General features: G+C 39.4%; 1 protein-coding gene across 1 annotated transcript; it reads left to right on the plus strand.

The window, feature by feature from the left end:
- Nucleotides 1–1,869: 1,869 nt before the first annotated feature.
- On the plus strand, nt 1,870–11,234 carry larp6a (La ribonucleoprotein 6, translational regulator a; the record flags this gene model as incomplete). Its single annotated transcript, XM_079373572.1, has 4 exons — nt 1,870–2,396; nt 4,755–4,947; nt 8,177–8,638; nt 9,532–11,234. The coding sequence occupies 4 exons, from the start codon at nt 1,870–1,872 to the stop codon at nt 10,156–10,158; spliced, it is 1,809 nt and encodes a 602-aa protein (XP_079229698.1). The 3' UTR covers nt 10,159–11,234.
- Nucleotides 11,235–14,804: the final 3,570 nt, after the last annotated feature.

Genomic DNA, 14,804 nt, shown 5'->3' on the forward strand with positions numbered 1-14,804 from the left:
TTTAATAATAAATTAATAAATACATTCTATTCTTTGAAAAAACATTTTGCACTTCTTTCAAACTAACACTAGCTTCTGTATTCTTTTTGTACTCTATGTATTTGTTTTCTTTTTATTTATTATGCAATTAACAAAAGCAAAAAAAGGCCTCTATAACACTAGCTTGCTCTATTATTTTTCTATTCTATCTGTTTTCTTTTTATTTATTATAAAAAAACTATGTGTACTGAGTTAAGCTAACTGAGGCTTGTTACAGCACTTGTATATTGTTGCTCTTTTGTTGATTCTGATTGCTTCTATTGTCCTCTTTTGTAAGTCGCTTTGGATAAAAGCATCTGCTAAATAACTAAATTTAATGTAATAAGAATAAAATGAGTTTTTAATGAGAATCACCTAAACTGTCACAATCTTAATGGCCTTAAATGCACTTCATCTTCTTCATGTCAAAGGCAATACATTGACTGTGTCTGAGCAGCAGTAAAGATGCTATAATAAACACAGCTCATGTTGATTCACAGAATAAGTGAGTGTCTATAGAGCCAGGGTTAAACTCTGAGTCTGTTGGGGGTGAGAGGTGGTAAACTCCTGATGGATGATGAAGATCTCATGAAGAAACTCTAATGCATGCATTTTATGATTAATTAGTGGCTTTTTACTGCAATACTGAGAAAAAATAGCACGTGCACATCCTTCTGGTGGAGAACCACTGTATCCAGCTTTATTTTATCAATAGTGATGCATTCATTCATGAGGAAGGTCCTCGGGTTCAGCGGCTATAAATACTGCATTTCCCTCATCTACCTAAAACACATTCAGATGATGGAGAACACAGGTCAGACAGACCAGAACCGCAGAGAGACAGCTCTGCTTTACTACTGCTGCTCAATTCAGACTAACACTGAGCGGACGAGGCTTTGTGCACACATTTATAATGCACAGCTTCATGCTTTCTAAATAACAGCTCATATGAAGAGAAGCATCTTTAAACTAAACCTGGAGTGTGTTTGTGTCAGTGCTGCTCATCATCAGGATGCGGGACACGGACTGAGATCAGCCCTGCACACACACACACACACACACACACACACACACACACATCAATCACAGCGGCATCAGTGACTCACACACTTGTGACGTCACACACTCACCTTAAAACAACTCCAGTGCACTGCGCTGCACTCCACACACACTAGATCTGCTGCTTCAGTATCTATATTTGTGTGAGTGTGTGTATATATATATATATATATATTTGAAAAGCATATATATGAATGTATGTATGTGTGTGTATACACACACACACACACACACACATATTTATCCAATGTAATACATAAATAAATAAAAATAACTGGAAATTGTCTTCCCAAATATATATCCAAATATTGCTCCAAATGTTTATTATTATATATAATAATACTATATTTAGATTATTAAATTGGATAAATATTTGTATGTATATAATATTTTTTATAATATGTTCAGATATTTTATACAATAATATTAATATAATCATCATAATATATAATCATTTTTGTTTATGCTATTATTAAATATATATTAACTTAAATATTTGTGTGTGTGTCTGTGTGAATATATATATATATATATATGTATGTGTGTGTGTGTGTCATTAATTCAGTTTAAAAACAAAATCATTTGTGATTTCGGAACGTTTTTGTAATTAGGTCTACTAAACCGAATGAATGGACTGCAGAGCGTTATGTTCCGCTCCAGGCCGATGATGGGACGCTTCTGATCAGTCATCCTCTGTTAATCTAATTGAGCCTGGGACTGATCGCCTGCACGTGAAGCAATCACGGTTCAGATATAAATGTATCTGCGCGGCGCTCGGCGCTTCTCTAAGTAATGAGAAAGAGACGCGAAGATATGTCCGTCGCGCTGAACGCGTTCCTGCGCTGCGTCGCGTTCCTGCTGCCGCCCTCTTGGCTTCAGTTTTGCTGGTGGGTTGGGGAGGCGTCATGGCCCAATCCCAGAGCTCGATTCAAACACACAAAGCCTCTTACATATGAGGAAGTAGCTGCTCAAGACGAGCCTTCGTCCTCTGATCGCGCCGCGCCGTCGCCGTCTCCGTGGCGCAGAATCCTGACGCTCGCGGAGCGCGTCCTCTCGGCTGTCTTTGATCTTCACACGCGTCTGGGAAGTTTGTGTTCGCCGCGCTGCGTCGCCGCCGGTTCTCCATCGAGCGCTGCCGCGGAAGAGGAGGCGTTCACGGCGGAGATCATGAGCACCGAGGAGCCGCGGGAGATCAGCGCTCCGGTGACCATCACCGTGGCCATCCAAGCGGCGGAGGACGAGGAGCCTTCCTCCAACACCATCGAGCTCCAGACGGGCAGCGGCAGCGAAGACGAGGTCGCCAGACACGATAAATCCAGGTAGAGGACTCCAGTCCTTCAGATTCAAATCAGCCTCGCATATAATCAATCCGCCGCGCTTACAGGCTATAAATAGATGCGCTCACCATGCTTGACCCCCATGAAAGTGCATGTTTGTAATTGTGATTCAGTGTGTGTGTGTATCTGTGTGCACCTGTCGCTGCTCTTCAGGTAGGAATGGGACCAGACCTGTTGCTCCACCAGCTCCATTCATCTATAGATGCATCCACTCCTATGGTCCACCAACATCATAGCCTATAAGACCCTGGAGCACAAAACCAGTCATAAGGGTCAGTTTTTTGAAATTGAGATTTATACATCTGAATAATCTTTCCATTAATGTATGGTTTATGATAGGACAATATTTGTCTGAGATACAACTATTTGAAAATCTGGAATCTGAGGGAGCAAAAAAATCTAAATATTGAGCAAATCTCCTTTAAAGTTGTTCAAATGAAGCTCTTAGCAATGCATATTACTAATCAAAAATTAAGTTTTGATATTTACGGTAGGAAATTTACTAAATATCTTCATGGAACATGATCTTAATATCCTAATGATTTTTGGCATAAAAGAGAAATGTATAATTTTGATCCATACAATGTATTGTTGTCTTTTGCTACAAATATACCTGTGTTACTCATGACTACTTTTGTGCTCCAGGGACACATATGTAATGTCTCATCATAGCTATACACATTATACAGTATTCACTGTAAATACATTCACTTACAGTCTCAGGGTGGCCAAATATTGATCTGTGTGTGCATCTGGATCAGGGTTTTTTTTCTTTTAGATGCAATGGGCCTTCAAATCCTCCTTTAAAAACTTAAAACATACCCATATATATGTTCATGTATAAAGACCCAATTTATACTCATTTCTAGTAAATCAATGTTAAAATATTATTTGGAAAATATTTACTAGGCCTATCAAGTTACAGTAAGTTTTTCTAGTCACTATGGTACTGTCAAGTGTGTTTAATTCTACTTTATTAATATAAAGGTATTGTACTTTAAATTTATTTATAGCACATTTTTATAATTTTTATACACTTTTACACTTCCTGCAGCCCCCAGTTTATTTCAATTTCTATTGTGTACTTTTTTTATTTATTTAATTAAATATATATTTTGGACATTTTTTCTCAGTTTTTCCATGGATGCCCAGCCTTCTCTTGCACCCCCCCAGTTTATCTATTTTAACAGTTTCTATTTAATTTAATATTTTTTTCTTTCCACTTACAATTTTTTTTTTAAATACACATTTTAATCTAATTATTAATCTAATTATTTATGTACTTAAATTGTTACTAATTTTTTTTATTTTCCACGAATCCCCCTTAGCTCTTCCGTGAACCCCCCTGGTCTGCTCACTAATGTCCTCAGTGACCGCAGCAAGCACTGACCTCTGGCTTATCATCAGTGCTGTTGATGTGCAATTAAACCAGTCCCACATGACCTCTTGAGCACTTTCCCACTGCGAGCGTGAAGTGTGATGCGAGTAGTTGTGCGTCTGCGGCCCACGGCTGCGTCTGCATTGTTGTGGAGCACTAATGAGTCGGCTGATGCTGCTATTGTGCTCCACAGCAGTGGGCGGATGGTGACGGGCCGCTTTCTGTGCTTCAAGGGCTTCCCCGCCTTTGCTGGAGTTTGCGTGAGCGTCCCGAGCGGATGCGTTTTAAAGGTTGTGGGCTGGAAGAGAAGGCAGTGAGTCATCAGTTTAATTAGTTTTCTGAAGGTTCTCTCCAGCAGACGGGGAGGTGAGTGTGGAATCTCACAGAATAGATGAGGTTCGTGTTGCTGCTGGAAGATGAGCTGTGTGTGTGTGTGTGTGTGTGTGTGTGTGTGTGTGTGTGCGTATGAGAGTGAGTATGTGTGCACTTGTACAGCTATCTTTGAGTTTTAGACCATCGGAGGGAGGACAATCTTGTAAAGTGAGGACATTTTGGCCGGTCCTCAGTTTCTGAGAGCCCTTTAAAGGCCTGTTTGAGGGTCAAGACTTGGTTTTAGGGGTCAGGTTATATTTGGGTAAAGAGTAGGTTTAGGGTAAGAGTTTGGGTGAGGCACTTAGTTCTGATGGTTAGGGTAAGGAGCTAGAGATCGCATTGTCAATGTATGTCCTCACAAAGATAGCTATACAGAGGTGTGTGTGTGTGTATGAGTGTGTTCTGTGGTCAGATGGAGAGGTCTCGGTCTCAGTGCTGCTCGTGTGTTGTGCTCGTGGGCAGTGAGCTGTGATGCTCGTGTTTTGGCGCAGGCGGTTGGATTGTGGGGGAATCTGAGATTTCAGGGGGCTGATGGGAAACAGACTGGCTCCCTGCTGCGGATTGATGTGTGTTTGGTGTGTTTCTCTCAGTGGCGCGGGGACCAGCGGCGGGGAGGAGGAGAGCTGGCAGCCTCCGGACCCAGAGCTCATTCAGAAGCTGGTGGCGCAGATTGAATATTATCTGTCGGACGAGAACCTGGAGCACGATGCCTTCCTGCTCAAACACGTCCGCCGCAACAAGCTGGGCTTCGTCAGCGTCAAGCTGCTCACCTCCTTCAAGAAGGTAAATGCTTCATGTTCCCGTTCTTCCAGATGTCATGGCCTAAAAAACACAACCCCTATCTTTGTTTTATTTTACTGAAAGCCATCACATACTTTTACCAGATTTAGACATTTAAAAGTGTCTACAAACAAAAACTCAGACTATATACACAATTTTAATATTTATATTATATAATCTAAAAATAATTATCATATTTTTGTAATAAAATTGTGTGAGTGTCTGTTTATAATTATATGTATTGTATATGTATGTGTTGTGTATTTTTACATGTATATACTATGGTTATTATAATGACATGATACATTAATAGTGTGTATTTGTAAATATTTGAAAGTTGTATTCACACAACTGTACTCATTGTTAAATGTACATGGTCTCCATGAGGTATTTCAGTCTGGTTTTAAATCCCTACACAGCACTATTGAACGTTTGTGACGATCTGCTTCTTGCCACTGACTCTGGTGACTGCTGTTCTTATGCTCCTAGATCTCACGGCTGCATTTGACTCTAGACCATAACATCTTGATCTCTCGTATGGAGCATTGTGTCAGCATTAAGGGTATTGTGTTGGAGTGGTTTCGATCATATTTGTCTGGCAGAAGCTTTTCTGTTCGCTTGGGGATTTTGTCCTCTTCTGCATGTCTCTTGTGTGGGGTCCCCCAGGGCTCCATTTCGGGGCCTATTCTATTTTCTTTATATATACTTCCTCTAGGATCCATTTTCAGGAAGTACAATATTGTTTCACTGTTATGCAGACGATACACAATTATATCTGCATTTGAAACATAAACATCCAAACTCTATAGCGCCACTTTTGTGTAGCCTTGAGGAAATTAAAGCCTGGATGGCAGTACTTTTTTTTTATTTTTAATGAGGATAGGACTGAAGTTATATTGTTTACTCCAGAGGGTGCATGGAGGGTCTCCTGACCTGGATTTAGGTTTTAAAACCATTTGTGAAGCCCTCTGTAAAAAAACCGTGGGTGTCATAGTGGATAATGATTTTAAACTGGATAAACAGATTAATTTGGTAAATCTTTTTTTTTTTTTTCAGTTGAGGCAACTTTCTAAGATTAAATCCTTTGTCTTTTAAAGGTTTTGAAAGAATTATACACTTCATCCCGTCTTGACTACTGTAATGGACTGTATGTAGGCATTATTCAGGCCTCCCTCCCTAGACTGGAATAATCTGCCTTTACATGTTAGACAGGCCCAAACACTTACGGTTTTTAAATCTAGGTTAAAAACCTACTTTTATAGTCTGGCGTTTAACACCGTGTGAGAGCTGCTATTTTAATTTACTTTGACTTTGAGAGATATATATATATATATAGATATGTTAAAAAGTTGGTATGCTTTCAACTTTCATACTTTTTAGTATGACTTCAATATTTTATGAAACGGTTTAATATCCAAATGCCTGCAAAAGAACTGAACTACCCATAATCCTGATGAAAGATCAGCCAATCAGAGAAGTCGCCGTTACCGTGGAGATGAGAATCTTGGCAATAGTTAAGCAGCGACGGCCGACTCATGAGGCTTTGAGAATGACGTAATATCATTGATCTCTCTTCACTCTATTTGCACAAACATTGTATAAACGCATTAGTTTTCTCTCTCCTTTTTGCTTTGAATCGATGTTTGTGATTCATCTGAGAGCGGGTGGGTTTGGTTCATAACTTAAGGATGTTTTAAGAAAGTGAATGAGAATAATACTCGTGGAAGCACAACCTTTCAGTCTCTGAATGCTGGTAAATTATGGTTTAGTTGGGATATTAAAGGAACAGGCATTTCAAAATGATCCACTTTAGCTTCCTGTTTCAATAAGAAATCATAAGCATTTGTCAAATCATTAGCAGTACTCTGCTCTAAATCAACTATTTCACGCTGCTTCTGATGCTCGTTCTGGAGCGATGCCTGATCTGGTCTCTCGCTGCCGTTTCTGTGCTTTATCAGTCTCAAAGCTGTACTTTTGATGACAAGGGAACATACTTTTCCTTTGAGACATTGATACTGAATGGTCTGCAATCGTGTATGAATGAATGGACCCTTTTCACAGACTGTGATGCATTTCTACAGTTAATATAAATCATTATTTACAACACTATACTTGGTGTTTTCTTACATTTTAACAATGTCTTTGTATTTAGTCACCACTTGTAGTACACTTGAGTGTTCTAGTGAATGAAAGATGGGTTCAAGTGTACTACAAATGCTGACTAAATACATGGTGTTAAAAGTGCATTTTAGTTCATATTCATGGTGTCTCAAAATAGCACATGAGTACACTTAGATGATCTTAAGTTTCTTAATATACTAAAAATGATTCTTTAGTCCTTAAGTACAAAATTAGAGTGTGAATAGAGCAAGTACATTATGGAAGTGCACTTGTTTTTCACCGGGGAGTACACATATCTAAGCATTAATAAATCAAGACATTTACCTGAAGTAAAATAACATCAGATATGAAGTCTCGTTTTCTGAAAAATATCAAAGTGAGCTTAAAACAAGAAAAAATATCAGCCAATGGGGTCAAAAAAAAAAAAAAAAAAAAGAATTCGGAGAGATTTATTTTTCCGACCCCAACGGCAGATATTATTTTCTTGTTTTAAGCAAAAACTCACTTAATTGATGTGCATGCTGGGAATTCGCAAAACCTTAACATTTCAACTGAAATTCTTTTGAAGAAATTTTGTTGGCCTGACAAGTGTGTATAAAATATGGATGTGTACTAGTGCTGTCAAACGTTGTTATTTGACAAATATATACAAATGTTATTTGAATATAAATGTACATACGTGTGTGTATATAATTTTTCTGAAATGTATATTTGCATGTGGATTTAAATATACAAATGTACACAATACACAACCATATATCATCTAAACAACATTTATTTTGGATACAATTAATCGCAATTAATCATTTGACAGCACTACTTTATATATGTATATTTAAAAAAAAAACCTTGCTGTGTGCGCTGTTAAGCTAACTGAGACTTGTCTTGTATATTATCGCTCTTTTGTTGGTTTTGATTGCTGCTTTTGTCCTCATTTGTAAGTCACTTTGGATAAAAGCGTCTGCTAAATGACTAAATGTAATGCAAATGGATGTAGTTTCAAGAAAATAGCAGTTTTAAGTATTTCAGACTCAAAAGGTTTAGTAAACTGGAAATATGCAGGTGTATTTTTGTACAGTGTACCTGGAGTGCTCTTCTGTCTGTTCCTCAGGTCAAGCACCTGACGCGGGACTGGAGAACCACAGCGTACGCCCTGCGGCACTCCGAGCTGCTGGAGCTGAACGAGGAGGGCCGTAAGGTGCGGCGCAGGACGACGGTGCCGGTGTTCGCCAGCGAGTCTCTGCCGAGCCGCATGCTTCTACTCAGTGAGCTCAAGCGCTGGCCGGAGCTGGGCGTCGCACTCGGGGCCGACGGGGAGGCAGGGGCCACCCAGCAGGAGCGGCTGATGGAGCTCCTGCTCAAGGCCTTTGGAAACTACGGGCCCATCGCCTCCGTGCGGGTTCTCAAACCCGGGAAGGACTTGCCGGGCGATCTGAAGAAACTGAGCGGGCGTTACTCACAGTTGGGAACGGAGGAGTGCGCCATCGTGGAGTTTGAAGAAGTGGAGGCTGCGATGAAAGCCCACGAGGTAGTCGGTGGAGACTCGGGCACTCGAGGGCCGCTGGGATTGAAGGTAACATTTTTATTGTAAAAAGACATGGAAAATAACATGAACATATTCATAGAAAATACATATGTGACCCTGGACCACAAAACCATTCAATTTTTGAATAAGCTTTCCATTGATGTATGTTTTGTTAGGACAATATTTGGTTTAGAATAAAATCTGGAATCTGAGGGTGCAAAAAAAAAAAAAACTGAAAAAACAGTTATGGAATAAACATGTATCCAAAAATATCGGTGTCTCATATTTTAGAGCAGTCAGTGCAATTTGGAAAAGAAATCAATCAAATCTATCTGTGTGTGAAAATATTCAATGTAACTTCCTTTGTAACATTTTCATAAGTAACTCATTTAATGACACATTTTTTTTCTCAGTAGCTGTAACATTAGTTACATTTACTTTGGGTTGCACTTTATTTTAAGGTGTCCTTGTTACAGTGTAATTATACATTTATCATATCAACTTCATTTTTGATTAATATCCATTGCTAAGAACTTAATTTGGACAACTTTAAAGGTGATTTTCAGATTCCAGATTTTCAAATAGTTGTATCTCCGCCAAATATTGTCCGATCCTAACAAACCATACATCAATGGAAAGCTTACATCAGCTTTCAGATGCATAAATCTAAATTTCCAAAAATGTACCCTTATGACTGGTTTTGTGCTCCAGGGTGATATATGGTTAGGGTTTGGCTTTGGGTTACTTGCATGTAATTATGCATAATTGTTATAATAGTAAGTACATGTAACGTGTAACAAGGACACCTTTAAATAAAGTGTTACCTTATTTTAATTACATTGTTACATGTAACCAGTTACTTTTCAACACAGTGCATTACCCAGTTTAAATCTTGTATTAATTGACCAATTCTGGGCTTTAACACATGTCTCAATTTGAAGGTGGTTCTAATCGGCACCAAGCCTCCCAAGAAAAAGATCCCAAAGGACCGAGACGAAGGAGTCGGAGGTGTCCGCAAGAGCCGCTCGCTCAACAGCCGCGTCCGAGAGCTCCAGTATCACGGTGGAGACGACTCTGCCGCGAGTTCCTCGGAAACAGAGAGCACTCCCACCTCGCCGCGATTGGCCCGTAAATCACGCTCCTGCAACAAGCTCAGCCCCACGAGCGCCGGGCCCAATCACCTGAGTCCGGTGGTGTCTCCGCGCTCCAGTCCCTGGAGCAGCCCTCGAGCGAGCCCATGCACCCAGCGCAAGACGCCTCTCTCGGGGAAGTCTCCGCTGGTCAGCGAGGGCCGCTTGAGCCCCGAGCCGGGTCGCCGGTGGGCGGACTATTCCTCGGACAGCAGCTTGACCCCCTCAGGAAGCCCTTGGGTCCAGCGGAGGAAGCAGGTGGCCAGTCAGGAGAGCAGCCCGGTGGGAAGCCCGATGCTCGGGAGGAAGATCCAGAATGCAGATGGTCTTCCTCCAGGCGTGGTTCGACTCCCGAGGGGTCCGGATGGGACGAGAGGTTTCCACCCAGCTCCTTCCGGAGAGCGAGGCAAGGCTGCATCCACGCAAACCTGTCTCTAAAGACCATCCCTCTCGACCCTCGCACTCTCAAAGCAAAGTCATGACATCTCTGTAGGACTGGCCTGTCTTTTTTGTAAAACCTTTTTCTATATGCTGTTTTTGTTAATGTTTTATACATCTTAATTTCTCACTGAACGATGGCGTCACGAGGGAAGCCGTTCTGAAAGTGTTTGTTTTAAATCGACGCCGTATCTTCCCGTGTAAATGTTGTAAATGTGTTGTGTGCGGGTTAAGGCGTTCGGTTCTTTCCGATGATGGAGGCCTGGTGCCGGAAATCTACACTAGTCGACATTTGAAGTGGATCAAGACAGTTGTCCTAAAACCAAAATGTGTTCTTGTCTTAGGACAACTCTGAACTTCTTTTGATCCACTTCAGATGTTGACTGCTGTGTATTTAGTTTTATTTGCTTTGACTTCCGTTTGGTTTCTGCCTTCAAAGTGCTTCTCATTTTAGTGATTGATTGGGATATTTTTTTATTATTTTGTTTCTCGGTTCTTCGGTCGAGTCCTCTCTGTGAAAGAGTGTTTGAGGTTTCGGTCCTGAGCACACATGCCTCGTATCTGCCTTCAGTCTGAGTGAAGGCAATGCACCGTCTGCTTCCTTACTGTACAAATAAATCACTACAAACGCAGCTATCTGGGGTATCGCTCATTTCTTCAGAGCCAATATTCTGTTGCTTTTGGCCGTTTTGATTTGCATATCATTTGCTGTTTGGGTTCTCTGCTTCAGATTGTTTATTGCACAACAAATGTATTGATATTACAATGAACTGCATGAGCCCAACAATATGCAGAAGTATTAACTGAAAGGGAAAAATGGCACTGATGGTTATGTAAATGCATTAACAGCAGAAGTGTGATTTTTACCAGTCTAACACATTGAACAAACACTGGGCTAAATATTGTTTTTGCATTAGCCATATTACCAAGTGACATACATTAGTTGGTGCCAAGACTTTCTGCATCAAACAAACACTATCAGATGCTTTTCTTATGCATTTACACTGTTCAACACATTCAGTTTGCATTTAGCATTGTTTTACCCCTGCGGAGAGCTGAAATAAATGGCTGGTCAGATTTGCTCTCTCTGAGAATCACAGTTAAATCCATCAGCGGTTAGGGTCACTAACTCTCAGGACCAGGATTGTAACCGAAGTGTTTAATCTGCAGGAAAGGTGATCCTTTTTCTCCCGTTTCCTCGAAGATGATTCTATTTGATACATTGTGACGCTGTAATGTTTCTTAGCAACCGTCTGATCTCCGCAGGATGCTGAGACGATTGTGAGCCAATGCATGTTCCAGTTCAGACACATTTTACAGGTCACATGAATTCAAAGCTAAATTACACCTGAGTGGAGACTCCATTCAGAATGCAGTATTCTCCGATAATGTGCATTATTAATATCAGTGAGTGTGCTTTTATTTGCATGCTCACCTGAATCACACTGGGCTTAATGAGTATTTCGTCAAACAACAATTATAGTTAATTTCCTGGGAGAAAGAGGCCCATCTGCATTTCCAATTAAGCTGGCAACATCATCCTTTGGCCAGATTGTCCATTTAGCAGAGAACCGAATAAAAGAGTCATGATTTATCCATCACAAGCAAATCCTTCATCTCTGTAATGGCTTCGGTGTAATTTAAAACTCTCTGCTTTTTGGCAATTATATGCTGTGTTCGGTCTCCGGCTTCAAAATGTCAAAGCGTTTTTTTAATTATGTGGCTCATGACTAACAGACAATTTAACTGTGGAAAAATACACCGCTATGAGCATGCGCTCAATTAGGTATAATGTGATTTTCCAGAACTTTCACCGTCTCTGTTCCTCTCTGGTGGAACCAGCTAGAAACCTCCGGCTGATCACAACATTCAAGAAAACACTTCTAACATCACTAAACAATCCTTAAGACACAATCCTGTTCTCTTACTCTGCTCTTCTGTATCTTGTGCACTTCTCTAGCTTATACTTCAAACTTTCTGTTGTTTATTAAGGACTTTGAGATAAATTGCATCTGATATTCCTTTGGAAGTCACTTTGGATAAGCATCTGCTAAAAGAATAAATAAAATATCAGTGAGGAATAACATTTCTCATCCGGCATTTTATAAAATTATATGCTTAAAGTCAAGATGAAACCTAAGTAGCAATAGATCTTTTCTGCCACCTTGTGAGAATATAATGAATGATAAAAAATGTAGAGTTAATCTGTCAGTTGTTGACTGAATTACATGAAAACTGCAGTTAATGTAATCTAGGTTATTCATTTTAGGTAATGTACTTTTGTAGATTAAAAGTATTCTAACTGGTTTTACACGCACCATTAAATGTATACAAAAAAAAAAAAGCAAAGAGAATATATCATAAAATGCATTAAACATGACATTATACTGGGGTTTCCCAACTGGGCTTAATGTAAGAACTGCAGTGGGTTTGTGAGCTAATTAAAAAGCTAGTAATTAAATCATAAAATAGAAATCATTTAAACACTCAAACACTAAAATAAATCTTTTATGTTTACCTGCATGTCAATGTGATCTTTAACTGAAATCAGAGAACTGTAAACATGCCAAAGTGTTGGTAAATTATTCAAATATTAACTTACGGTTATTTCAAGTAAATATGTTGTCAATAGGGTTTGGCTGAAAACACATTTTGCGTTATGAGCAAACATAAAAAACAGAAATGACATTACATGCCCAGAGTTTCTGGTTAGAAATATATTTTCGACTTCCAGAATTAAGATTGAAGACGGTGTTTCACAGCGATACATTACCAGTGTGTTAATTAACTTGCATAATTATTTCATACATGGTCTAATTTCTTGATGTTTTTCACTCAAATTCCGAAGCCTGATTTGCTCATTTATTTACATGCATTTGTGAATATAGTCAAAGCTAATTGGTATGAAACGGTATAGAATTGAAGAGTTTAAATTTTTTTTTGTGGAGAATCAAATTATGAATGCTGCCATTGTGTGAATAATATGCAATGTAATCCATAAAGTAATTGTAATCTAATTATGAGCATTTTAAATGTAATATACAGGTGCATTTCAAAACAGAATATCATGAAAAAGTTTCTTGTAATGAAGTTACATTTTTTGTTGTAACTTATTTCAAAAAGTGAAACGTTCATATATTTTAGATTCATTGGATGTAAAGTAAAACATTTCAAAAGTTTGTTTTAATTTTGATGATTAGAGCTTACAGCTCATGAAAGTCAAAAATCAGTATCTCAAAATATTAGAAACCATCTCTACAGTATAAATTCAGGGTATCTCTTGTTCTTTGAAACCACAATAATGGAGAAGACTGTTGACTTGGCAATGATCCAGAAGATGAACATTGACGCCCTCCACAAAGAGGGTAAGTCACAGAGGGTCATTACTGAAAGCTGTGGCTGTTCACAGAGTGCTGTATCAAAGCATATTAAATGCAGAGTTGACTGGAAGGAAGAATTTGGGTAGGAAAAGGTGCACAAGCAACAGGGATGACTGCAAGCTTGAGAATACTGTCAAGTAGGACTGCCACTAATGACTATTTTTATTTTGATTAATCTAACGACTAATTTTTCGATTAATCTAAACGACTAATTTCCCGTAAAAAATCAACAATTTTACTTAAAAATATTTTATTGAAGCAAGATTTTCTGCTGTTTATACTACTTTATACTACTTGCTAAATAGTCGCAATTATCTGCACTTCAGTATTGTATTATATTATAAAACAGTATGCAACAATAACATATTGAGTGTACATTTTTTATAATTATAATCTGGCCAGTCCTAATCACATGTTGGTGGGTGGAGTTAGTGTAAATAGTCTCTGCCAGAAGGTGGGCTATTTGCATTAAGTGTAAGACGCTCCGTTTACATTATCAAAGAACATTATCATTGACTTAGCCAGAATTAAAGCACTCTCAAAAACTCCCATTAATCACTGAAGTTGCTTACATTGTGAAATGAATATCTTGCTTACATCGTACGCACTTCTGCACTTTGTTGTTTCTGATGAGAGAAATCGGCAGAGAGCAGAATTCATTCATGGAGCACTGAACAAAACAGCTGTTTCAGCGATGACTCATCTGGACGCCTCTGATTGGTCATTATACTCATAAACTCAACAGAATCACGTGTGATTGGTTATAATGCGCTGCTGTAGAAACACACGGATGTCTCTGACTCCAGTGAAGCTGAGCGAACGTAGATGTTAATTTAGCAGCTGATGATGTGCCGCACTGAATGATCTAATCACACCGGTGATTATTAAATATAAAAAATATTATTCGGCTTTATTTCATTTGGAAGCTGCATTCAAAATCCACTTGCCTCAAAAATCTGAGGGGAAGTCGTGGTCCTGGAGTAGCGGTGTGGGCCCCCTCTGGTCCAGTGCCCGGTAGACCCGTGCATTAATCCGTCCCTGTGACCATGTTACTGTGCTTGATTGGCCAGCAAACTCGCCTGACCTGAACCTCAGAGAATCTATGGAGTATTGTCAAGAGGAAGATGAGAGACACCAGACCCAACCATGCAGATGACCTGAAGGCTGCTATCAAAGCATCCTGGGCTTATACACCTGAGCACCTCCATGCCACGCCGCACTGATGCAGTAATTCATGCAAAAGGAGGCCCAACCAAGTACTGAGGA

This window comes from Barbus barbus, assembly GCF_936440315.1.
Source record: "Barbus barbus genome assembly, chromosome: 23".
NCBI lineage: Eukaryota > Metazoa > Chordata > Actinopteri > Cypriniformes > Cyprinidae > Barbus > Barbus barbus.